Raw genomic sequence first — 26,240 nt, 5'->3', positions numbered from 1 at the left:
GCGAGCGGTTTCAATCATTCATTCAATCTGCTCTTCGGTTTATATTGGAATTATTTAACACTTATATCTTTCTTTAGTTTGATTCAATATATATTTTCTCATATTGCCAACAAAGCCTAATCCTTTTCGTTTTTACTTTCTTTCGATTTCTGTTAAGGTTTAATAATAATTAATTTTTTGTGGTATTTTTGGTATATATATTTCTTGTTTTTGGTATCATTTTGCAATCGAAATTCTCTGGCCTAAGAATCGAGTGTTTGTGTGTGTATGTGTGAGAGAGATAGGGGTAGATAATAGAGAGATATCTGTTGTGTTTGGGGTTTATGTGTAGAGGGATTTTTTTCATTACTTTATAAATCTTCTTCTTTTTTTTTTTTTTTTTAATTTTTGTTTGTTTTGTTGGTTTGGTAGGATGTTCAGTGTGGCTTTTCTTTTTAAGGTAGACGTTCTAGGGTTTACTCACGCTGTACACTCAAATCGACGTAGGTGGGCGGTAAGCGCTGTCCGGTGTTGATGTCGTACGAGTCGCAGATGTAGCGACCGGCATCCTCCAGGCGCAACGATGTCAATATCAGGATCTGGCTGTCGGCGCGAGCATTGTTGGGCAGCGGCTGTCGGTCCTCGCGAGTCCAGTGGAACTGTGCCAGGCGAACAATAATCGAATTGTCATCGATGCCCTATAAACGGATTGCTCTTAAGTATTCTCACCTGCGTGTTGGAGCGCTGCTCGCCACGTTGCGTCGTCACAGTGCAACGCATCTGGATGCTCTCGCCCTCGCGGCGCTGCTGCTGCATCGATATCGGCTGCTGCGTGTAGGTGGCCGGCGGACGCACAACCACCTGGGCGATCTTGCTGATGTTTCCGTATTCGTTCGACGCCGTGCAGCTGTAGCCGCCCGCATCGGCCGGTGTTATGGCTATGAAGCGCAACAGCTGTCCCTCGATGTGCACGGAGCTGTGTAGCGAGAGGGAGATGGATAGAAAGAGAGATGGAGAGAAAGCGAGAGAAAGAGATGGTGTTGGGGAGAGAACGAGCATATTATTATCGATTTTCGATTAACGATTGCTGCTTTACAGCCGGCAGAGAAGAATCATATTCTTTGTACTCTTGACTATTTACTTTTCGTTTTATTTTGTGGTGACTCTCAAACTGTAGTGTGCAAGATTCTTGAACTAATTTCTTCAGACTCTAAGAAGTGTAGACAGTGTACCTCTCAAATTGTAGCTTGAATCTACTTCAACCTCTTCAACCATACATTGCATGCATGCTTATATTTCTATTCCTGTGGTTCTTTAAGTGCCTAGCTTAAGTTTGCAGGCCCTCAAACTGTAATTTAATTGTATACGAATCTCCTGATATACTTTTCTTTTTTTTTTTTTTTTTAATATAGTTTTATTGCAGCTTTTGTCGTAAACTCTATAGCGCATTTATACCTGATATACTGTTATTATTTGTTTAGTTTTTCATCTATCTGGATAGTTAGAATTCTAATCTAGTTACCTACCTATATGTGACTCTTAAATCGGAACTCGTATTACCTTTTGATATTTCGATCATTAAATAAATTTTATATTTGATTTATTTATTCAAATTACATCTTAAGAGAATCTACTATACTCCATGTAGCAAAATTATGTATATCTGCTCTTTGAGATTTTCTCTGTTTAGAGTGCATACTTTTAGGATGATGCATTCGGATGCTACAATATATCATTCGCCAGATATACATACATCTCATTCATTTAAAAACAAACTTATATCGATAATTATCGATTTGGAAATAAAGGAAGTAAGCTCATACAGATAATACTGAGAATTTGTGTTATTCTCGTGTGATAAATAAAATGTTAGTCCCCGCTAAGAAAGGAAAATAGTTTCAGACTCACCTAGGCAGTGGTCGGTTATTTTCGGTGGTCCATTTCACGTCCTCGGGCCGGGCGCCTATCACATCGCAGTAGATCTCGACATTGCGATCGGCCTCCACCTCGAGTGGGATGTTGGGACGGAAGGTGATCTGTGGCAGTGGCGACCGCACCAATTCGCGCACGAGATACGTAACAATGGTGCCCCGATGATCCATGGCATTGCAGCGATATTGGCCGAGATTGTGCTCCTCAACGAATGTGATCGTCAGTTTATTGTGCTCGGAGCGAGCATTTGGCAGCAGCGGCTGTCCATCAACGCGCGTCCATTTGGTGTTCAGATAGGGATCCAGGTTGCAGGTGAGGGTCACATTAGCGCCCAGGTGGGTGGGGAAACGCTGAGTGTCCGAGCTGGGACGCTGGGGTGGATAGTATTGCGGCAGATAGGGATCGCGCTCCACATCGCCATCGCCTGTAAGAGAGTGAGAGAGGGAGCGAGAGAGAGAGAGAGGTGTAGTGTTGTAAAGTGTTGAACAGCGTGTTGGCTGAGCTACTTACGATCACCGATGTCACCTCGCTTGGGCTTCACATCGATGCGTACGGCCCGCTCATCGCTGCCCGCCTCATTCGTGGCCTTGCAGACATAGACCTTGGCATCCGCCTGTGTCACCCGATTGATATTCAAGTAGGCGGTGTTCGAGCCAACCTGGCGATTATCCAGCGCATAAACAACCGGCTGGTCGTCCCATTGCACGGTCGGGTTCGGTGTGCCGCTCGCAATGCACGTAATGCGCACCTCGTCGCCCTCGGTGTACTGTATGAGGGATTCGTTCGGCTCCAATTCGATCACCGGTGGCTCTATTACGCGTATCGTCACAACGCCTGTGGTGCGTCCAACGCTGTTCACGGCCGAGCACTCGTAGTCACCGCTATCCGCTAACTGTACTTCATTGATGCTGCAAGGGAAATCGGGCGATTGTCATCAAGTCGATATTAGATAATAAGTACAGTGATACTTACAGTACGTAGCCCGGGTGCTGCTCGATGTGTCGGGACGAGAGTGGTGCATCGTCGACGCGGCGCCACTGCACCGTCGGCTCGGGTATGCCATGGGCGCGACAATAAAGTACTCCCTGTTCGCCGACGGTGAGCGTCCTTATTGGCTCTATCTCAACGCTCGGTCGCTCCCGAGCTGCAATCAAGTAAATTATGGTGGTTGTACAGATTAGTATTAGGATCAGACTGTGCGGACCTGTCTTATTACCGACTCCACTCTTGTGCACTTGCATTTATAAATTATATATTATTAAGTATTAAAATTATCAATATACATAGGAAAATTGTTTTCAGTTCAATTAATTTACCAACATTGTCAAAATTGATTGTGGCAAGCAAATGGGAAGGAAGAAACAGAGCAAAGAGAGTTGTTATACACTCGGCGTTCCTTGTTTTTGTGGGACTACATCATCTGGTTTAGTCTATAGCTGCTGAGCTTTTATGGAATATGCGAGATTTAGCTGAACAAACAGAAAATATCAACAAAGCTTCTTAGAGTATCAAAGTCTTGATTGCTTAATCTAAACTTTGCTCAAGCCATTCGAGCTTTCAATTGAATGAATAAACTTGCGAGTATGTAAAAGTTTCCTTAAATTTTTAAAGCCAGATTTGTATTGAGCCTCATATTTTTAAGCATGTGACGTAAACAAATTTTTAAGTCTTATTAAGGCTTCAATAAGAATAATGCTTTAGCTCTTAGTTAAACATGAAGCTTTAGCATCCATGAAGCATTCTATTTTGATTGACTTTTCACATGAGCTGAACTCACATTTATATAAAAAGAAGCTGTCAATGGAATAAAAGCTTTGTCGAATTATCGGTTTATTTAGCTTCAAGTTGAGATTTCAAGCTTAAATTTTATATGCACTAGCAGTTGAGCTTTGTAGTACTTGAAATTGTCTCAATTCATATTTGTACATGCTCTATAGCTAAACAAGATGATGTTGCTGTCGAGGGCCAATAGCAATTCGCTGGGCAATACATAATCATGCGATAATAGAATCCTATAGATTGTGTAGTTCGTATAAACTAGATTGGGACTTACGTTCAACATCGATATGAGTGTTTGATTGATCTGTACCAAGGGCATTCTCGGCCGTGCACACATACCAGCCACGATTCTCTATCATGGCATTGTGAATGCGCAGAACATTGCCCGTGATTTGGACATTCGAGGGCATTGAGTCGCGCACCTTCATCCATTTAATGCTAGGGTAGGGAGAGCCGGTCGATTCGCAAGTAATGCTCAAGTCACTTCCCTGATATATGACGTATTCCTCCTTGAGTCGTACAATACGGGGAACAACGCTGCAGGAGAACAAAGAAATACATGTTTTTTATGATGTGTTTTTATGAAATTTTAAGACGAAAAAGTGCGAAAAATCCGAATCGGAAAGAATTGCCTTTGCACGAGCTTCTTTTTTTTTTTTTAATCGAGAGTAATATTTATTATCTAGCAGTGGCATTAGAATTAACTGTTTGTCCGTCCGTTTTTCTCTCTTTATATATGTCCGTATGGATGTCCGTATTGATATCCGTTTGGATGTCCGTGTGGATATCCGTTTGGATGTCTGTATGGATATCCGTTTGGATGTCTGTATGGATATCCGTTTGGATGTCCGTATGGATATCCGTTTGGATGTCCGTATGGATATCCGTTTGGATGTCCGTATGGATATCCGTTTGGATGTCCGTATGGATATCCGTTTGGATGTCCGTATGGATATCCGTTTGGATGTCCGTATGGATATCCGTTTGGATGTCCGTATGGATATCCGTTTGGATGTCCGTATGGATATCCGTTTGGATGTCCGTATGGATATCCGTTTGGATGTCCGTATGGATATCCGTTTGGATGTCCGTATGGATATCCGTTTGGATGTCCGTATGGATATCCGTTTGGATGTCCGTATGGATATCCGTTTGGATGTCCGTATGGATATCCGTTTGGATGTCCGTTTGGATGTCCGTATGGATATCCGCTTGGATATCCGTTTGGATGTCCGTTTGGATGTCCGTATGGATATCCGCTTGGATGTCCGTATGGATATCCGTTTGGATGTCCGTATGGATATCCGTTTGGATGTCCGTATGGATATCCGTTTGGATGCCCGTATGGATATCCGTTTGGATATCCGTTCCTTAAGAGCGAAAGATGTAGGTCCTTCTAGATCACAGTCAAAGTTTTCCCAATTTTCAATTGATCAATAATAAACGTCTTAAGACGATACGGTAAGGGCCCTTTTGATCATAAGATCATATTAAAATACTCCGAAATTCCAACATGATGAAGCATATTAATTCAGCTCGGCAGATATATGCTAAATCTGAAGCTTTCGTTGTGCCTTAACTCACCCATTGCCGATGGGAGGCTGTTGGCGTTCTTCGATATAGACGCGCGCATCTTCGGTATAGTTGCGATGCGTCCTCAAATCGATGCCAACGCACGTGTAGACTCCATTATCCCGGGTGGTAGCATCTCGAATCTCTAGCGTATCTCCGCTAATGATAACGTGCGACGACTGCGGGACATTCAGTGGATAGCCATCGTGCAGCCACTCATAGTGCAGCTGGGCGCCGCTGGTCGATTGGCAAACGAAGCGAATTATGTCGCCAGACTCGCCGTTGTAGTTCTCCGGCTGTATGTAGAGCCGTTCCCGTGCTGGGGGCTGTGGCTGCGGTGCATTACCCACGACATAGACCTGCACATATTTCTCATCGACATTCAGATCGTTACGCGCCTGGCAGCGATAGCGTCCCTCGTCCGATTTACGTGGCGACTCGAATATCAAGCGTGAGCCATCCGTGCGCGTGTTTCCGTCCGCTTGGCCATCGATGCGGGTCCAGATGACTACGGGTGCAGGATTGCCCTCCACCTCGCAGTTGATCTCGTTGGGAACGTATTCATTGAAGGTCACCGTCTGCGGCAGATTGACAATCTGAGCGCGCGAGCGTTGGGAATGCGCTGCGAGAGGGAGAACGAGAGGGAGAACGAGAACGAGATAAGGGAGAATATTAGTAAGGATGATATTAAGAAAAGGAAATCAATTGAATCCTCAATAGCTACCATAGCGTGCCAGCATTTCTTTGGCATATCCTTTACACAAATGCCGCATGTCAAATTAGTTAACTTTTTAGATTGTTTATCCCGACTTGAGAAAAGCAATAGTGTGCAAGAGACTTACGTGTTATGGTTATGGAGACCATGTCCTCGTAGGCGCGAGAGGTCTGGTTGTTGACAGCACGGCAGATGTAGACGCCAGAGTCGGGCACTTGCATATTATAGAGACGCAGAACTCCGCCGGAGATCTCGGCTGTGTTGGGCAATTGGCTGTTCTGCTTGTACCAGCTAACGACAACAGGATTCTAAAGGAGGCATAATTGAATGGAATCGAATGATATTTCCCAGCACTTCTCAATCAATCACTTACATTATTCCACTTCATGCGACCGTTGCAGTGCAGCGAGATCGAGCCACCGACGGGCATTATCGTGATCTGTGGCTTCGATATCGATACGATTATTTGACTGCGTATATTGTCGGGCTGTTCAGTGGTTGATGGCTCTGGTATTCCATAGTCTGATGGGTTAATGTAGAGTGAAACGATTAATTCGACTTAAGATACGATTATATTATTTACTGTTAGGAATTCAACTCTTTACAGTTTGGTTTAGTGACACAGTTGCGGTTTATTAACGCCAAACACACAAAACGTTTGGAAGATGGGGTAAGGTCAAATGGGCATTGGAGGTTTTGGGACTGGGGTTTGGTTTCTTTTGATTGTGGTTGGGTAGCTTCCATAGTTTTTTTTAGGCACCAACTACTACACAGGTATATACCAAATGCCAGACGCAGCTGGACTTAAGGACTACAATAGGAGTTGACATACATAGATTGATTTATTTAGAGAATCTATATAGTATGAGAGATACGTTGAGCTGGCCGTGTTCTTAGCTCAGAGTGCAATTGTGTGAATGGGAGCTCCTCTAAAGAGTTGGGGTTAGTTAAGAGTTGCTAAATTTATCACCGACTACTTGACAACGACAGTGACAGCGACAGTAAACTGTAGAGTTCCAGAAAGTATTCAAATATTGAGTTTTATACTTTTGCAGCGATTGATTTTTTATCAAATTTGTTTTCTAAAAAAAATTGGCATACAACATTCTTGAAGAAAGCCATACAAAAATGTAGGTATATATTATTATATCAGACGGAAGAAGAACTTTTTAGAAAATTTATTTTATTTTATTATTATTTTTTTTTTGTATAAGAATTTGGTCAGTTTTCCAAAATATCCTTAATATTTCTAATCTATTTAGGTTTTTGTAGTTAGAGCCTCATTAAATCGGAAGACCCTTTGACTGAGGTTATCCAGGACCATGTCATTATGATAGAATTTTCCAATTATAAATCTTATTTATGCTGAACACAAAATGTGATTACAAATCTGCTGCCGCAAGAGTATTTCAACTTCGGCATGCCGAAATTAACTTTTCTTCGCTGTCCTACTAGAGTAGATAGTATTTATACACAGAGTTATCCAACTATGAGTACGTAGCATAGCGATGAGGCACACAGATTTTCTTTATACACAAATAAAATAATTTTCGTTTTTAAGATGGTGCTAGAAAAACAAATCGAAAACAAATTAAACAACAACATGGGCGTAGAGCTTAGATCTAGAGGTATCTAGAGCGATGCAGCTCTGCAATAGTAAGCACAAAGAGAGACACTGAATGAAAGTGTGAGAATGAAAGAGAGGGGAGAGAAAAAGATAAGGAAGACAGAGGGCGGGATAGTGCCTACAAAGTATGCACAAAAGTAAACACAGAGAGAAAGAGAGAGAGAGAGAGAGAGCGAGAGATGGAGGCAGAGAGGAATCTAGGCAGGAATTCATGTGCTTAAAAAAGTTTTTTTTATAAATAAAATATTTAAACATAATTGCATAAAAGGTTTTTTTTTTTCTCTCTTTTGATTAGAATCTCTCTCTTGAGTTACAATGGATAGGATATACATGGTGATGATTGGAGTTATTGAGCACACTGGGAGCGAATGGGGGAAAATGTAATAAAACAAAACAATTTCTAACAGAAGGAAGCCTAAGAATATTTTAATGTATTTATATACATACGTATACATATATAAATATATAGTATTATATGTATGTATGTATGTACGTATGTATGTATGTATGTATGTATGTGTGTGTGTAATATGACTTGACTACTGGGTAAGCGGATAATTTTTTGCAGTGTAAAAGTAGTTTACAAACAGTTGATATGGGACAAACAGAGACAGAGACAGAGAAAGAGAAAGAGAGAGGTGGCAATTAAAGAGAGACAGATAGCGATAGTTGTTGTTGTTGTTCGTTTGTTTTGTTTTTTGATGTGTGTGTGTGTTTGTTTTGTTTAATTGATTGATTGTTTGATTGATTCGATTGATTGATTGATGATTGGCGAACCTCGCTGATGGCAGCCGTTGCGCAGTTTCGTTATATTTCCTATCACTCTGTTGCCCTTATAAATCAGCAGAGTGTCATTATACGATATTGTCTCGTTGGGCTCAATATCGAACCGAAAGCCGTTGCAACAGTATCCCCTGTATATATCGCATAGCTTGGGCGGCTCTTCAATCATGCGCGATGTGTCTAGAATGTGGATGGATTGGATGTTTGTTTTGATGATTTCATATATTTCACCGATAAAGATGATCGTATAAGGGAATTTTGTTTATGATTATTTTGTTGTATTTTTTTTTTGTTTTTTTGTTTTTTTTTTGTTTTTGTGATGTGAACGGGTGTGTGGTGAATAAAAAATAAAGTTGAAAGATATGTAGAAAATTGTATAAAATTATGAGAGAATAGCTAGGCTTAAAATAAATAAAATATATATATATGTATATGTCTAAAAAAAAAGGCTGAAGGGACATATCGTGTATGTGTTTGTGTTTCAGAGAAAGAGAAAGAAAGAGAGAGAGGGGGCAGAGAGGTAGAAAGAGTAAGGGCGAGAGAGCGGGGTAAGCGGAATTCTGATAAGAGCTGGATCATCATGATTTGGCTGAATTCAAGCTGAAGAAACTGAAAGTTCGCGTCCAATCGACTTGACTGGGTGGGGGCACAATCGGTTTGTATCTAAGTCTGGTGCCCATTCTAGACCAAACTACAGATAGATCCAGTTAAATGGTTTCCTCTTCTCGTTTTCATTTGGCTTTGCCTCTAATTTTCGATGTATGCTGCCGTGCTGCCAGCACAGCTACTTACCGAAGTCCTGGCAACGATCGCCCTTGAAATTCTGCTTGCACTGGCACTCGACGTAGCCGCTGCTGCCCAGGTAGCAGCTCTGGGTGTTCTCCTCCTGGCATGGACAGCTGCGGCACTGGCCGTTCTCCTCGCGATAGTGGAGCGGAGCGCAGTTCTCGCAGGAGTTGCCCGTGTAGCCGGCCGGGCATTGGCACAGCTCGATGTCCGTTACGAGCTCGGCGCCGGGCTGATCTGCGTCCAATGACAGTTCCCAGGTCACATCGCTAATGGAGGTGCGAGTGGTGGGGATTTTGGGTGTGGCACGAATAAGCAGATGCTCGATATTGACCAGAACGCTCATGATGTCGTGTCGGGAGGCGGGTACGGCGCTGCCACTGTCCAAGCGCAGCCACTGCTCCTCCTCGCTGAGGCGCACACTGTACTCGTTGAGCTGGGAATCCTTCGCCGGTCGGGACCAGACCAGGCGCACGCCATTGCCAATAAGCACCACATCGTTGCCGGGCTGATAGTCGCCGAAGGACTCGGCGACCAGGGTATATTTCAAGTAGCCGCCATAGGCGTGCAGTTGGTTGCCTTGGACATTGCCGCGCAGACTCCAGTACTTGGTCGAGTACGACGGATAGGTGTAGGTGTACATGTTGGTGGGAATGTCCTTTTTGAGGTTGCTATCGTCCATTTCCATTTGCTGTCCGTATTCGTCCGTGATCAGAGCCTTGTTGCTAATGAAGTCGATGGCGATTAGCTGGCGATAAGCCACGGCGGAACGGCACTGAGACGAATGGCCCGAGCAGAAGCAGTCCTTGCATCCGTCCGGATTGCTGGAGGCCAGGCCGAAGGTGTTCGGACGGCACTGGTCGCAGCGTGCGCCGACCACGTTGCGCCTGCAGTAGCAGACACCGTTGCGGCAATCCTCTGTGCCGTCTCTGTTGCACCATTGGCATTCGCGCTGATCGTCTGGCGTCGGCTGGGGCGGTTGCGGCGGCTGTGGCCCATTGTTGTCCGGCTGGCAGTCATAGGGCGTGCCACGAGTGGCATCGCCCACATAGCCGGCGGCACAGCGATCACAGTTCTCGCCCTCGGTGTTGTCAGCGCAGCTCTGTGTGGAGCGGAGGGGGTAGGGGCGTATTAGAAGTGGAACAGTTGCATTTTCTTACAGAGTCTTTAGCACTTACCAGGCACTCGCCAGATTCGGCATCGCATTGCGTGGAATGACCATTGCACTCGCAAGGCTCGCACAAGCCCAGGTAGAGGCCGCCTTCGACATTGCGCTTGTAGCCGGGTGCGCAACGCTCGCAGGATAGTCCAATGTAGCCCTGGGGACAACGGCATTCCTCCACTTCAAGGGCGCGCTGGGTGCCGTAGCCATTTGAGGTGGCCACGTCCATGACGACCTGCTTGAGGGATCCCTCCATGGTGCTGGTGGTGTAGGTGGCCTTGATGTAGATGGCATCGATCTTGCTGAGCGCCATCAACAGATGCTCGCGATTGGTGGCTTCGCCGTCTATGCGCTGCCAAGCGCTCTCAATGATCGGCACGGCGTATGAGTTCGAGGTGCTGGGACTGACGGCTGCTTTGCGGAAATGAATGAGGGTTAGATCCTCGCCGCTCTTGATGACCACATCGGGTGCGCTGTTGCGCGACATCTGGCCGCCGGGCAGTGGGCTGTAGCTGAGGGTGTAGTTGAGACGTCCGCCATAGGCGGTCAGTTTGTTGCCCAGGAAGGGGGCGGGCAGGCTCCAGTACAGGGTGTCGGCGCTGTATTCCGAACCGGACCTGAAGCTAATCTCATTGGAAAGCGTATCGAAGGGCACGGACTGAGGGCTGGCCAGCGTGTAGTCGCGCACAAGCTGGAAGCCATGTGGCACATGAGAGTGGCCGAAACTGCTGCTGACCTGCTCGCGATACCACGAGGTGCTGGTACACTCCGCCTGCAGGCCGCTGCAGAAGCACTCAATGCAGCCGGAATAGGTGAAGGAATTCAAGTGGAAGCTGTTCTGTGCACAGGTGTCGCAACGATCTCCGGTGACCAGGGCCTTGCAGTCGCAGCTGCCATCGGCGTTCTGGTTGTAGGTGCCCTCGATGTTGCACTGCGATTCGGGTGTCTTGTGGCAGGCACCGCCCGGAATCAATGGGTTACCCTGATAACCGGCGGCACAGCTCTCACAGCGTCTGCCCTCATAGCCCTCGTGACAGTTGCAGATGACATCGTTGTCGGGACTTAGCTTGCAGCCGTTGGCAAAGTTATTGGTGCCGGTGTGCGGGCAGGGGCACTCGCTGCAGGGTATTCCATGGCGCGGATCACCGAAGGTGCCGGCCGGGCAGAGCTCGGGCACGAAGGGTACACAGCGACCCAGCCAGGGACCGCCCGGCTGGCGTACAAATCCAGGTGCACAGCTTTCACATGAATCCCCAATATAGCCAGGTGGGCAGTTACATTTCTCAACCAGCGAGGCACTTCCCAGACCCTGATCCGTGGTGCCAGCCGAGTCCATGGCAATGTTGGTTAGCTCCACTTCGCGTGCCACCGAATCAATATAGCCGAGACGTATCAGAATGTTGTCCACATTGGCCAGTATCATCATGATCTCCTCCCGTGTGGCCTTGCGACCGTCGGGCTTCAGCCAATTGCCTGGCAGGAAGCTGATCTTCACCTTGTTCAGTATGTTGGCCTGGGTGCGCACGCGATTGGTGAGTATGAAACCGTTGCCGGTGATGATGGCATCGGGTCCAGAAATGGGACGTCCACTGCCCAAATAGTTGACCTCATAACGAAGCTCGCCGCCATAGGACTTCAGCTGATTGCCCATGTACTCGCTGGGCAGGGCCAGGTAGGGTGTTTCGCGGCTATTGTATTGCACGTCGGAGGCACGGAACTGCACACCATGATGGAGCGTAAGCAGAGAGTGTCCGCTGCCCTCGTTGATGACGATCTGCTGATAGGGCGTCAGATCGACGGTGACGACGCGGTGCGACAGGATTGGTGGCTGTATGGCATAGGTGAACAGATTGGCGCTATCGCAGGAGCTGGCCACACCGAAGCAGAAGCACTTGATGCACTCCTCGGTGGAACGTGCCAGCATATTGAAGAAGCCAGCCTCACAGACCTGATTGCGATCAGGTATCACCTTCACTATGGTATCGGGCGTTACGAAGATGGTGCCGCGCGTATTCATTATTTCGCAAGAGTAGGCGCCGCTGTCCTTGTACTGCATGTTGGGGCAATAGAGATCACCGCGACCGTTCGAGCTCGTGAACGTGCACTGGTCAGGCACATGACCCCAGTTGAGACGCCAAATGATCGTCGGAACTGGCACACCCGTACCCGTGCAAGTCAAGTTCAAGGACTGTCCCTCCAGCAACGACTGCATCGGTGGTGGTTTTCTCAGTGGCTTCGGGTCCGCTGCAATGCAAATGATGTGTATGTCAATAGATTGTTATTGATTTTCTGATTTGCTACTGATTTGTGACTTACTGCAGCCGAACTCATCGCTGCCATCACGGCAATCGTTGATGCCGTCGCAGTGGAAGCTCTTGGGTACACAGTGACCGGTGGAGCATTGGAATTCGTCGTAGCGGCAGGGCGCACCACTGGGCTCGGGATCGCAGGACTCTTCGTCGGAATTATCACCGCAATCGTCTTCGCCGTCGCAGCGCCATGTGCGCTCCACGCATTTGGTGTTTCTGCACAAGAACTGATTGGGCTGGCATCTGCGTCCGTGGCTGCATCGGTGCTCATCGGATCCATCCGAGCAGTTGGGCACGCCATCGCAAATCTCCGACTTGTCAATGCATTCGCTGTTCATGCAGGTCGCCTGGTATTCGGTACAGGCTGTCGGTGGGCGTTCGTGTTCGTCGATATTGACTGTCGAATAGAAGAGCACACGTACAGAGCTATAGCTTCAAGAATTCCGTCATAGTTGTGACCTATTCAGTCTTACCAGCATAATAGCCAGGTTGGCAGTAGGAGAATTGAAAAATATTTTATGGATTATCTAATGCTCAAATATGATTCGTGGAGCTGACATTGGTCTAAGACTTTCAATAAATGCTACCTAACGCCGCATTGATGAAATGATTTTCCATCTAATTTATCTAATGAAGTATATTGAAATTCCTTAAGGAATGTTTTTACTATCTATCAAAGACCAAGTCCAGCTCCAAATCAGCTTACGAAAACTTCCAAATTTACCTAGACCAAAGAATTCAAGATCAATATGTGGAACGGTGCCATATTTGATTCGATTTGATTTCGGCTCCTCGTATTTTTGCTCGCCCCAAGCTGCGTCCAAGCAGAATTCGTAGCAAACGGAGAGTATAGTATTCAACAACCCCAATTAAACCCAACCAAATCTCTAGGGATTAGTAATAAACCACCCAAGATTATACTTACAGCGTTCGACAGTCAGATGGACGGTCACTTGTTGGCCCTGAATGTAGCTCGGGTAGCCAACAGCTTCGCACACATAGGTGCCAGAGTCCTCCACCTATTGATACAATGGTTAGATTATAATCGAGTGTGAATATTGTAAGGATGAGTGTAACTTACGCGTATGTTGGGTATTTCCAGACGTCCTCCCTTGTCGGAGAAGCCAACAGGCAATGGGCGACCGCCGGGGCGTGTCCACCTGACCTTGGCACGGGCTGGACCCTCGTCACGGCAGCGGAAGATGACCTCGCGACCTGCATGCCGCAACAAATATTAGGTAATATTCATAAAGAAGGAACGTATATATATATATATAAATTAGATTATCTAATAGTTGGTAGCATAGCGAGCAAGTATTGGATCTAAGTAGGACTATAATACATTTGAATTGTGATTGTGTGTGAGGGGATTTACAGTTGTGATTGTTCTAAGGTATCTAGCAGGTGTGGGTGCTGACTGCAACATCAATAATAATATTAATTTCGACAGAATGTACAACGCCGGACCTGTTGCCAATTGCTGTGGTGCAGTAGTGGTGCAGCTGTACGAGACGAGTGACTACTATTTATATAGAGTGTGTAGTTAGGCCAACTTACCCTCCCTAATATATCCTGTAGGTATTTAATTTATGGGTTATGTCATTTTGGTTGGGTTAAGCATTAAAAGTAATGGTAAAGCATTATGTAGAATCAAACAAACCATTATAACCATTGTAGACAAAAAAAACAAAGAAATACATAAAAACGTTCTTCGAATGCGTTCGAAGCGGCTTTAGAGCCTTGCAAAAGAATAATCTTGACCAGGTGTGCGATGTACCTGACAAATATATTTCGATTACATATATCGAGCTATCGAACAGACAACGATAAGTTAAAGCGGTGAATGAGCTTGCAATATCTCAGATCGATAACAGACAAAGCTATCGATATCGAAAACGCCTCTGATTGTTTACAAAACCATAAAATGGATTTATTGATATCGTTGATCAATATCAAATAAATTTTTCGATATCTTCTTCAATGGTATCGATATCGATAAGATATAGTCAAAGCAAGTGAATATCTGGAAATACAACTATCGATATTTGTCATTTTCGATACCGTTATCGATTACAATTGACATAAATAATCGATCTTTTGCAAGGCATTCTGTTCTGGTTTCTGTTTGCCACCCAAGATTATACTTAAAATTCTTTTCTCAACTCACTTTCTTTGATGATCTGGCTGTCCGGGTAGGTCTTCAGGTTCAACTGGCTGCGACCAGCAGGAGAGGTATCGGATGCTGTGAAAATAAAAAGTATACTTGGCGCATTAGTCTATGATCTACTGCAGACGAATTATAATATTAGTCGTATTTATAGAGAAAATTATTAAATGGAGAATCGACAGCGTATAGCTATAGTAGACCCGCACTGTTTCCTAAACCGTTTAGTACTCTGGTTGATTGGTTAAGCTAATATTAATATAGTTGTGATTGTTGGTGGTGGTGGTGGTGGTGTTGGGGTTGTTTGTGCTGACACCGTTGTTGTTCGGGATAGTACACGGGTCGCTGAGCACTTACTATCGATTTCATTAGTGATGGGCTCACAGTCCAGCTCATCGCTGGCATCGAACGGACAATCGATAACACCATTGCAGCGCGCTGTGAGCGCTATGCAAGGACCATTCTCACACCGGAACGCGGTGGGTGGGCAAATAATGCGCAATGGCCCCACAGGCAGCACTGTAGTTGTCGTTGGCGCCACCGTTGTGGTTGTCGTTGTGGTGGCGGTGGTGGTGGTGGTGGTTGTTGGCGATGCAGGCCTGTAGCTAGCTAAATGTTGATGACCTCATCACGATCAGTGATCAATCAATCAATGACAATGATGATGATATTATGATGATAATGATGATGGTCATGGTGATGATGATGATGTTCTTGATAACGGATCAAGCTGGTTGCTGGTCGCCCTAGCCTAAGCCCCAGTTAAGGACTCCCACACAACTGGCTACTTACCACAATTGCTCTCATCGGAGCTATCCTGGCAATCGGTCTTGCCGTTGCACCGAGCGGTCAGGCTCACACACTGTCCGTTCCGGCAGCGGAACTGATTATGCTGGCATTGCAGTATGTCGCAGTTCTCCTCGTCCGAGCCATCCATGCACTGTCTGATTCCATTGCAGACGTCGTCCTGGGACACACAATTCCCATCCCGGCAACGGAACTGATCCGAAGCGCAGCCTGTGTGGAAGCGAACAAGTGAAAAGATTATTAACTGAACTAGTTCCGAGCGAACTTTTGCTACAGCTGTACGGAATCCATAGCTAGACAAATCATAGTTATATAGTATATATATATAAAGAGGTAGACAATATATATATCGTATAGAAACGAAAGAGTGCATACACATGTGTAACTCGTGTTGTTATCGTAAATATCGTTTTCCAATAATCGTTGTGTCTTAAATTTGGACTAGAGTTTCTTTCACTTAGCTAGCATGCAGTTGGCTTAGGTACGAACTAAAACAATGTACAGCTACAACTAATATAATGGCTTAAATAATTGCAGAAATTTGATTATTAACCAATACAGTTCTGTTCATCGGAAAAGTCTTTGCAGTCGTAATACCCATCGCAGTGCTGTGTTGCATTTATGCAAAACTGTCGATCGTAACAGAAAAACTCGGTTTCCTTGCATTGAGTACCTGTTTAATATTTTTTTAATTTTTTTTTTTTTTAATTTGGTGCAATTTTGCAAAAGAATTTGTTATAAGCGACAAAAAAGAAAGACGTCAGAGATAGTTAAAGTACATATATTTATATTTGGAGAGAGAGAGAGAGAGAGACAGTCATATATACATAGATAGATCAGTGCATTGTAATTAGTGTGTAGATGTAAATGTAAGCAAGTGAGATAGAGAGACAGTGGAAGAAAGAGTGGGAGAGAGAGAGAAAGTGAGTGAGTGAAAAAGAGAGTGAACAACATTGATCAGCAACTGAAAACAGAAAGCATATAACTAACTAGACATACATAAGTACGATTACGAGTACGTCAATCAAAAACTAACTCAAACTAGGTGCCTCAAGTGCTATGCAAAATACAAATCCAAAAACTGAAGAAGTTATCAAAACTGAGTGTGCTTTAAGCAGTTATCCTTAGCAAAGAAAAGAAACGTCATCTCCTAAAGTTTTTTGACTAATTAGTATTTGAATCGATAGAATTAGGGGGTGTAGGTTTTTTAAATCGATATCCATTTAAATAAATGGGATATTACAACTTTCAAATGGCTGCTCAGAAAGTTTTTAATGCATTCGACTGCGAAAATAATCGGAGGATAATAAAACGATAATTTTAACCTCAATCATTTTGAATATTTTAACCGCTGAAAGTTATCGATGAATTAAACAATATAGCTATTGGAAATAGTATCACTCTTGTGTGTTTATTGCAAAACTGAAAACATCTACTATAAATACTTTCGAAAACTATTGAAGGCATTCAATGATTGGGTGACAATTAGCTGTAAGTTATGAATGTAGCTATCGGAAATAGATTTTCTCTTCTTTGGTCACGCTTGAGATGAATCTATCAAATCGAAAAACTCAGCTAAATTAAGCCAGCGTTAAAGCTGGAGCCTATCGCTTAACTTATACCTGGATTACATGTTTGTAACTCTCTTGTGTTTCAGGGTCTCTCACTTTAAGATGATGAGTGCGTTCTGCATGCGCCCTAGCGTTACGGAAATTGTTTGAGTTACGAGCAGTGATTCTGTTTGATGGCGATGATATCGATTTTAGGATTGAATATGAAATACTTACAGTTGGCCTCATCGGAGCTGTCTTCGCAATGGCGACGACCGTCGCAGCGTTCGCTTTCCGTGTAGCATCTGCCACTGGGGCACGTGTGCTGTGGACAGGGTAGTGGCGGATACAATGGATGACGTGTGGTATGCAAATGGCAGTCGCGCTCATCGCTGCGGTCGATGCAATCGATATTTCCGTCGCACAATATCGAACGATCAAAGCACGACTCATCGCAAAAGAACTGATCTCGTCGGCAGTCATTCGCGGTCAATCGATCGGTGGCTATGATGGCGATGACGATATCGATATCGAGATGGCGATGGCGATGGCATGCAATTTATTTGTGATGTGTGTGTGTGTGTCGATACCGTTATCAGGATCACGATACCGATAGCAATACCGATGGCATTTACGTGTTAAGCGTGTTTCAGAAGCATAACAAGAAAGAGAGAAGAGAATCGAGATGAGCAATGCTTGTTTGGAGAACAGTTGAGTCGTCGACATTAGTGAAGCGCAACATTCAGTTCATAAACACAAACTCACTTAGTAGTATTACATATATACAAGCAATACAAACCTGTTGCGATACACGCATGTCTATCGCTGTTTATCGATAGACGCTAAAAAGCCTAACTTATAGCTATAATTATATATGAATATATGTATATATAAAGTTTAAACTAATTGGAATTGGATTTTTGGTTTGGATAATTTTTGTTTTCTTTGGCTTTTTGGATTTTGATTTGATAATGGGTGACTGATTGGATCGAGTGGGTGGTTGTCTGGTTGGTGGGGGTGATTTTTTTTTGTTTTTTAATGGAATTGTGTGTATCGTTACCCTGTCCCAAGCATCTACTCGGCAATTCATCCGATTCGTCCGTGCAATCGGCATGTTTGTCACACAAAAAATCGGCGTTAATACATTCAGAGTTTGAGCACTGCCATTGATATGGTTGGCATTTCCTAACTGTTGTATTTCTAAAATGCTTGCTGCCAGCTGTGTGTGTTTGTGTGTGTGTTTGAGTGTGTGTGGCGTTTGTTAAAACAAAATGACAAAAATAACAAACGTAAAAATAAAAAATAAATAAATAAAACGCATGAGCATTACAAAAATTATGCGGAATATTTCTGACTTGTGAGAGCAATAGGCTAAACGAGATAGCAAAAGAGCAAAGAATAAGAGAAAGAAAGAAAATAAATAGAGAGAGAGAGAGAGAGAGAGAGTAACAGAAAAAGAGAAAAAGATGGATAGATGACGGTGTATGTAAAAGTGCGAAAGCAGCTGTGATAGGGCTCCTTATGAGCTATCGATACTGATCGATATATATCGATCAACTCAATGTTTTAAGTAAAATTTGAATAAACGAAAACGGAATAATGCGAAACTTAATTTAGCAATACAAAGTAATCGACAATAAGTGTCGATTACAATATACAAAAATATTTATTAAATGACATGACAAAAGCAATGCAAAATCATGGCTGCTCTGCATGATATCGATTTGCATCGATATCAGGTTAGAGCTATGCTTAATAAGCAGCGCGAGCAATAAAAAAAAGTTTAGTGTGTCTAAATAGAGATCGATAACTATCGATTGGTAGAAATAATAAGATAAAAGATAATTTCGAAGGAAAAGTCTACAGAATTGAAAGTATAAAAGTGAATGTGTAATTGTTACCCGGACAATCGAGCTCATCGACGCCATTGTCGCAATCGCGTATACCATCGCAGCGCAGCGACCAATCGAGGCAGGCGCCGTTACAGGCGATTTGATTTATCGCACAGCTGCTACCTTCAAAATGTAATGCAAAACAATGAAAATATATGGGAAAATAACAAAATCAAACACTGTTTTAGCTGAGCTACTATATTACCAATTAGACACAACTAGCTACAGCAAAATATCGAATAAAAATTATCGAGAAATCAAAAGAAATTCAAACTACATAAGTGCTACGACTACGATGCAGCTACGCTTGCAGTGCGAGGGTTTGATACGGTAATTGATTATATTTCAGGTTGCAGATTAATAGGTAGAGGTCAGTTATCGGGGAGAGTTTCTTCTTTTTTTTTTTTTTGTGTTTTTTTTTTTTCTATGTAATGTGTGCTTACCACAGTTGAGCTCATCGCTGCCATCGGAACAGTCCGCGATGCCATTGCAATGCAGCTTGGCTGCAATGCAATCGCCCGTGTTGCAGCTGCCGATTGAGCGATAAGTTTATCGATTATCGATGATAATGGCGATGGCGATGGCGATGATCGTGTGTAACAGTGTGTGTGTATGTGTGGGTGTGGTTGTGTGTGCATGAGTGTGTACATGGAAATATATAGAATAGCTGATCAGATTCGTGTCGATGATGACGGCTAGGATGAGCTGAGCCTTTTGGGAAGGTGTCTTACAGATAGGCCTCATTGCGACATGATGTACAGTTGCGTTCGTCGTTGCCATCGTTGCAGTTGACAATACCGTCGCAGAGCTGATCGCGCGGTATACAGTAATCATCGCACTCGAATTCGTGCTCTAGACAATGCTCTGCAAAATGTTTACGATCATGATTATGTATATGTGTGGGTGTGTGTGTGTGTGTATGTGTGCGAGTGAGAGTGAGTTTCGTGGGCGTAATTAGTTAGACAGTTCTTAGGCAAATACAGTAAAGCCACACTATAGCCAACACATTTAGCGTGTGTGTGTGAGTGTGTGTAAGTGGGTGAGTGGGTGAGTGAGCGATGTACGTGTGGTTCTTTACCTGTAAAGGCCGGACAATCGAGCTCATCCGTTTCATCTTGACAGTCCGCATAGCCGTCGCACTTCTTCTCTAAGGGTATGCACTGACCAAAGTCACATTCAAAGTAGTACAGATCGCACTCATTCAAGGGATCATTATCATTGTCTGTGTCTGAGTCACTGTCTATATATTTGTATGTTTGTGTGGGTGTGTGTGAGAGTGAATGTGTGTGTGTGTGTGTGTGTGTGTGTGTGTGTGTGTGTGTGTGTGTGTGTGTGTGTATGTAAGATAAGAGAAATGTTGCGTCAGATATTAGATATATGATAACTCGCTCTGTTCAGTAGTTGCTGCGAACTCATCAAGCTCTAAGCCAATTAGTTATATATGTATCTTTAAGGTTAGTTATACTCTGTTCTTTCGCTGTACCGTAGTTCGTATCGTAATTGATCAGACAGTTGTACTCATCGGCGCTGTCAGCGCAGTCGGTGATGCCATTGCAGCGCTTATAGCCAGAAATGCAGCTTCCGTCCCCGCATTGATATTGAAAGCTCTGGCATTCGACGATCGGGCGGCTCAGATTAAATTTGGCATGAAAGTCTGATGATATATGTTGTGTGATGGTATGACGGTATGACGGAATGATGTGTTGTTGTTGTAGTTTGTTGAAGATTGAGCATAGTTCACAGAGAGCGAGACAGAAGAATAGTGGAAGAGCGAAAGGGAGACGATACTCGCACAGTATGTATATACAAAAATATATATATAGACATACATATTTTTTGTTTTAGGTGTATATATACATATATATTTTAATTTTTCAGATAAAAGCGTAGAGCATAAAAAAAAGAAGAAGAGAAAAGAGTACAGTTAGCGGCATGACAAATGATAATATTTTCGTTTCTTCTATAGGATATTTGGTGGAGACAGGGGAAGCAGGATTTTGGATTCGAGTTTTAAGTGTGATTATAGCACTATGTAAAAGCTATTTAAATATACTCATTTGTAAACAACAAATAAAATACCAAATAACTCATGCTCAGAACTATACCAAAATAAAATATTATTAAATAAATAAATTTATAAATAAATAAAATAATAAACTAAATAACTAATATTAAATAAATAAATAATAAATATTTTTTTTTAAAGAATATTACTGTTAGATGAGGCTATACTAGTGTTTGTTTAGTAATTAATTTTGATGTGGCTGCATCGTGTCACGACACGCGCCCATCTCTAATCAATTTAAACAATGCTTAAGATCTAGATTAGATATGTTGTTAGTCGGATAATTAGTTCATGTTGCAGGCGAGATACAAGCGCCAAAATGTGTGTGTGTGTGGGTGGTTTTTAGGAGGTTTGTGGGTGGTTCATGGATGGGTGTTTCTTTTTATTTTTAATTTTACTTACGGCATGCGCTCTCATCACTACCATCGCGGCACTGAGATTTGCCATCGCAGACTTGAGTCTTGGGTATGCAACCGCCGCCCCTCACACATTTGTACTGGGAATACACATGTTGTTGGTGAGAGTCTCTATGTCTGTGTGTGTGGGTGTGTGTGTGTGGGTGACTGGGTGTATGTGTGCGAGAACTCACCTTGTCAGCGCTGCAATTGCAGAGCGTATAGTCCTCGTCCTCGTGCTCTTGGCAGTCGGGAATGCCATCGCAGACGCTCTCAATCGGAATGCAATCGCGATTGTGACACGCGAATTCAATGTTTTCGAGGCAATTGCTGCCCAATGATGGTGATGACGATGATGATGATGATGATGAGCTGTCTATAAATGGTGTTGGGGTTTTGTTTTTGTGTAAATGTCGGGATGTTCGGTATTGGTGTTTGGCAGGCAACAAGGCATATTTATAATAATACGAGCGAGCACGTATAAAAATAACATAAAAAAAGAGAGATAGAGATTCACAATAAGTGCATGAGAGAGAAAGAGAGCGTTATATATATACATAGAGAGGGAAATGCTGGTAATGTATGTATGTAACGTATGTGCGTGTGTGTGTGTGTGTGGCAATTATAATTAAAAACGATCTAGGACTAATAAATTTAAAAATAACATAACATTAAATGCTAAATTAAACGCTTTACTTTATAACTAGTTGATTGTACGTGTGTGTGCGTGTACGAGTGTGTGTGCTTAGCTTAAGTAAGTTTCAATGTTTCAATTTCAATTGTAGAGTCACAGACATGGCATGCACTTTGATATCAAAGTCGTCTAACCCAAAGAATTTAACCCGAACCTAAGCCCATTTAAACGAGGATAAACAACTGATTACTCGTCACTTAATGAATGTATGAAGCAACTATGTAGTAAGTAACGAGTTTTCCCTAAGCAACTCGCTACTTGTATCGTGACTAGTAACTTATGATTCGTAACTCGTTGCTTGATAATCATAGCTTTTAACTATCAAGTAACGAGTGCTGCATAGCTTGCAACTGATTATCCGTTACTTGTAACTGATTACCTGGAATTTCTAACTCGTCATGTTATAACGTAACTCGTTGATTCTTCCTTATGGCTTATTGTTCACAACTGGTAACTCGTTACTCGCTATTCGTCACTCGTTACTTGATAATTGTAGTTTTCAACTGGCAAGTAACGAGAGTGGCATAACTTGTAATCAAGTACTCTTCACTTGTAACTAGTTATTCGTCATCTCTAACACGTTAGTCTAGTTACTCGTTACTCGTTACTTATAGTTTATTAATCGCAGCTCATTACTCGCCGTAACTAACCACTTGCTACGCACAATTTGTTACTCGTTACTTATTATACGTTACTCATAGTTGTAGCTCGTAGCGCTAGCACGCTTCTCGCTGATTTAAAGCCCACAAAGAATGTACACCAGCCCGCTACTCGTTAATACGAGCTAGTACAGTTAGGGAACCTACTCGATGCAACTCCTCTCGTTGTTATTGGTATTGGGTTAGTGGTGGGACGCGTGGCAGCCGGTGTTACTCTAAATAATGGCGGCGCAGCCGTTGTCAGTCGCTCCAGTGGGGCGGGCCCATATGTTACCCAGGGATAGCGCGTGGGCGCAAGCGTTACGGGTCGCCTGGTGGTTGTTGGAGGCCTATATCGATCGCAATCAGCTTCGTCACTCCGATCGTTGCAGTGGTGGAACCCATCGCAGCGTAAGCGGATCGGAATGCAAACGTTATTCTGGCATTTGAAGTGATCGGCATCGCACGGCTTTTGGGGAGTTGCTTTTGCGTAATGATCCTGCGGATAGTACAGCTCGTACTCTTCCGCATCGAGCTTGTGCAAGCCATCGTTATGTCTATTTCTCTCGTTATCGCGGCCAGGAGCCGGCGGAGGATGGCGATGGTCTCCATATTGGCGTATAATACCATCACGATCGATCACATCGTCATCGATGTTGTTTCCGATATCGTTCGGATCTGTTAGCGGCCGCGTACGTTTACCGGTGTTGAAAGGGCAAGGAAAGGATTTCGGACAGGGTAATGGTAATAGACCGCATGCAAAACCCGGCATATATGGATATAGGATGGGGATATTAGGCAAATGGATTGGACATCGATATTCGAATTTAATGCAAATTTAGATTTAGATTTTGATTTTTGTTGTTATGTTTGGAGCATGCAAATTTCGCAGTGGAGCCAATTGATATTATTGTTGTTGTTGTTGTTGTCGATTTCGATTCGTTGTTCCAGTTGCGGGGAGTTGGGTTGTAGTTGTTGTAACGTGCAATTAATCGATTAGTTTTTGGACATTCGATAACCACAACCAAGTTCGTTCACATATTTGTTTGTATAAAATTGTTTTTTTTTTTTTCGAATTGTTTTCAAGGCGAATTGGAAAAAAAGAGAAATAAAATGTAAATTTGTTAAGAAAAAAATCATAATTTTTGGGCAGTTGACACGCATAAGAGCTAAACACAGAAACGCCAAAGCAATCGATAAATGAATTATCAAAGAAGCGGTAAACACGCAGAAAGACAGAGAGGAATATAGAGAGACGGAGGGAGAGGAAGTAAAGGGCGAGAGTTGAGAGCCGTCACCAAGTAGTTACCAAAACAGTTACCAAAAGTTGTGAACAGAGAACCGCAGTAAGCATTTAAAATATATAAAACTTATGTCAATAACACACACAGAGAGAGGGAGAGAGATAGACAAAGAAACAGATATACAAATATTATAACTATCGATAACAACACAAGACGAAGGACTTACCGCAGTCTTCCTCGTCTGTATAATCGTTACAATCGTAGATGTTATCGCACACCTGACGCATCGGTATGCACTCACCGTTCCTGCAGCGGAACTCATTGTACAGACACTGATCGGCATCGTAGCCACCTGAGTTGTTTGAGTGTATGTGTGTGTGTGTGTTTGTATATGTGATTAATAATGTATTATCGATTGCCGATAGTAGGCTATGAGTGGATTAGTTATGCGTTTCGAATGTGGCGAGTGTCAGGAGGAAGTCAGCGACTGACCAAAGCAACAGTTGACAGTTGACAGCTGTCAGGAGCGGGGAATCGATAAGTGCCAAACAGTGTTGTGCAACGGCAAAAGGAAGAGAAGAGACAATGGAGCGAACCAACTTACCTGCGAGTGTACGAACACACACTCGAGCAGTCCAACAGAGCAATATACACGCATTCACACACACACACACACACTGATAGGCAGGCACACGCACACACACACATGCACACACTCACCATCGCAATAGCGCTCGTCGGATATATCCTCGGGGCAATCGATATTGCCATTGCAGAGCAGCTCCTTGGCAATGCAAGTGCCATCATCGCACTGCCATTTGTCGTACAGACAGGCTGCATGAGCAGTTAACGAAAGAGATAGAGATAGATAAGGGGGGAGGAAGAGAGAGGGAGAGAATATACGCAAAGTATAATATATTAAGCTGAAGAGCGAGAAGAGTGAGAGCGCGTGCGCTATTAGACATACGGCAGCCCTCCTCGTCGGAGCGATCGTGCGGACAATCGGCGCGTCCATCGCAGCGATGCACGATCGAAATGCAGCTGAGATCGCGACAGGTGAATTTGCCCTTGGGGCACGTGTAGCGCAGCCTTGGCACAACTGAGCAGCATGACAAGGAAAGATAGAGAGAGAGAGAGAGTGACGCGGAGAGGGAGTGGGAGAGGGGAGAGTAGTGGAGATTTGTGGATATGCAGAGCAAAAAAGTTAGATTATGAGCAAAATGTATATGATGGATGGAGTGATTGTTAAATTGTTATGTATGCTGATCTGAACACTGAACATATTTCAAAAGCATTTAGCATTTCTTGATTGAGAGGGACAGAGTGTGAAAGATGGGGAGAGAGATATAGAAGACTTCAAAATTCTATGTCAAGAAAATGTTTCAATCAATTATGATTGAGAGAGACCGGCAATGATAAAAGAGGATAGAAATTCTTTGTGTTTGGAATACGTTTCAATCAAATGGGATTAAGAGACGCAGATAGTGGAGGAGTGGGAAAGAGAGTCGATTAGAAGAGGAAGAGAGAGAAAATAAAAAATATATTCACTCATAAAATGATTGAGAGACAGATCGTAAAGACTTGATGCCTTTGGATGTGTCTGAATTAAAATTAATGAAATGATTAAGAGTAAAGGGAATCAATATTACTATATATGCGAAACAAAAATACAGTAGAATCCGGTTATAACGGCTCCGCTTATAGCGTCTGTATGGTTATATCGACGAAAATTCTGGTCCCATTCAAACTTTTATGAGCAAACTTATACGGCTATAGCGCCTTCCGGGTATAACGTCTGTCCCTTGAGTGTTGTTATAACCGGATTCTACTGTATATCATCTAACATGATTGATTGATTGAGATTGAGAAGAAAGAGTGGAAAGCTAAGCTAAGCTGAATGCTGAAATTAGATGTTCAGTGTGATCAGCAAGTTGATTGATTGTCTGATTGATTGAATGCTAGTTTGATCGAATGATTGATTGACTTGTTGATACTCACTTCCATCGCATTGCTCCTCATCGTCGGCATCACTGCAATCGGCGTGGCCATCGCATTGCTGGCTGACGCTGATGCAGCGGGTGCCATCGCGACATTGATACTCCATGCCGCTGCAGGCGGCGGCTGGTTAGCGTTAGTAAACGGTGATC

At 43.5% G+C, this 26,240-nt stretch overlaps 1 protein-coding gene across 1 annotated transcript in view; it reads right to left on the bottom strand.

Moving 5' to 3' along the window:
• The window catches only part of LOC6584739 (basement membrane-specific heparan sulfate proteoglycan core protein), a 122,689-nt gene that overhangs the window by 13,554 nt on the left and 82,895 nt on the right, over positions 1–26,240 (bottom strand). The window contains exons 10-41 of the mRNA XM_044008684.1: positions 26,092–26,214; positions 25,061–25,192; positions 24,814–24,927; positions 24,320–24,445; positions 23,018–23,527; positions 21,712–21,893; positions 21,525–21,618; positions 20,541–20,711; positions 20,136–20,297; positions 19,789–19,921; positions 19,501–19,586; positions 19,067–19,180; positions 18,226–18,384; positions 17,403–17,669; positions 15,601–15,825; positions 15,166–15,432; positions 14,812–14,886; positions 13,726–13,859; positions 13,570–13,663; positions 12,652–13,041; positions 10,352–12,579; positions 9,180–10,275; positions 8,382–8,567; positions 6,351–6,499; positions 6,105–6,285; positions 5,275–5,884; positions 3,965–4,227; positions 2,884–3,055; positions 2,422–2,819; positions 1,888–2,335; positions 709–955; positions 464–638 (exon numbers count right to left, since the gene is read on the bottom strand). Of these exons, the coding sequence (XP_043864619.1) occupies positions 464–638; positions 709–955; positions 1,888–2,335; positions 2,422–2,819; positions 2,884–3,055; positions 3,965–4,227; positions 5,275–5,884; positions 6,105–6,285; positions 6,351–6,499; positions 8,382–8,567; positions 9,180–10,275; positions 10,352–12,579; positions 12,652–13,041; positions 13,570–13,663; positions 13,726–13,859; positions 14,812–14,886; positions 15,166–15,432; positions 15,601–15,825; positions 17,403–17,669; positions 18,226–18,384; positions 19,067–19,180; positions 19,501–19,586; positions 19,789–19,921; positions 20,136–20,297; positions 20,541–20,711; positions 21,525–21,618; positions 21,712–21,893; positions 23,018–23,527; positions 24,320–24,445; positions 24,814–24,927; positions 25,061–25,192; positions 26,092–26,214 (9,711 nt within the window). The remainder of the gene's footprint in view (positions 1–463; positions 639–708; positions 956–1,887; positions 2,336–2,421; positions 2,820–2,883; positions 3,056–3,964; positions 4,228–5,274; positions 5,885–6,104; positions 6,286–6,350; positions 6,500–8,381; positions 8,568–9,179; positions 10,276–10,351; positions 12,580–12,651; positions 13,042–13,569; positions 13,664–13,725; positions 13,860–14,811; positions 14,887–15,165; positions 15,433–15,600; positions 15,826–17,402; positions 17,670–18,225; positions 18,385–19,066; positions 19,181–19,500; positions 19,587–19,788; positions 19,922–20,135; positions 20,298–20,540; positions 20,712–21,524; positions 21,619–21,711; positions 21,894–23,017; positions 23,528–24,319; positions 24,446–24,813; positions 24,928–25,060; positions 25,193–26,091; positions 26,215–26,240) is intronic.

The sequence above is a fragment of the Drosophila mojavensis genome, unplaced genomic scaffold, assembly GCF_018153725.1.
Source record: "Drosophila mojavensis isolate 15081-1352.22 unplaced genomic scaffold, ASM1815372v1 contig_136, whole genome shotgun sequence".
Lineage (NCBI taxonomy): Eukaryota > Metazoa > Arthropoda > Insecta > Diptera > Drosophilidae > Drosophila > Drosophila mojavensis.
The sequence above is the reverse complement of the archived record's forward strand: the minus strand, read 5'-3'. Positions and strand labels throughout refer to the sequence as shown.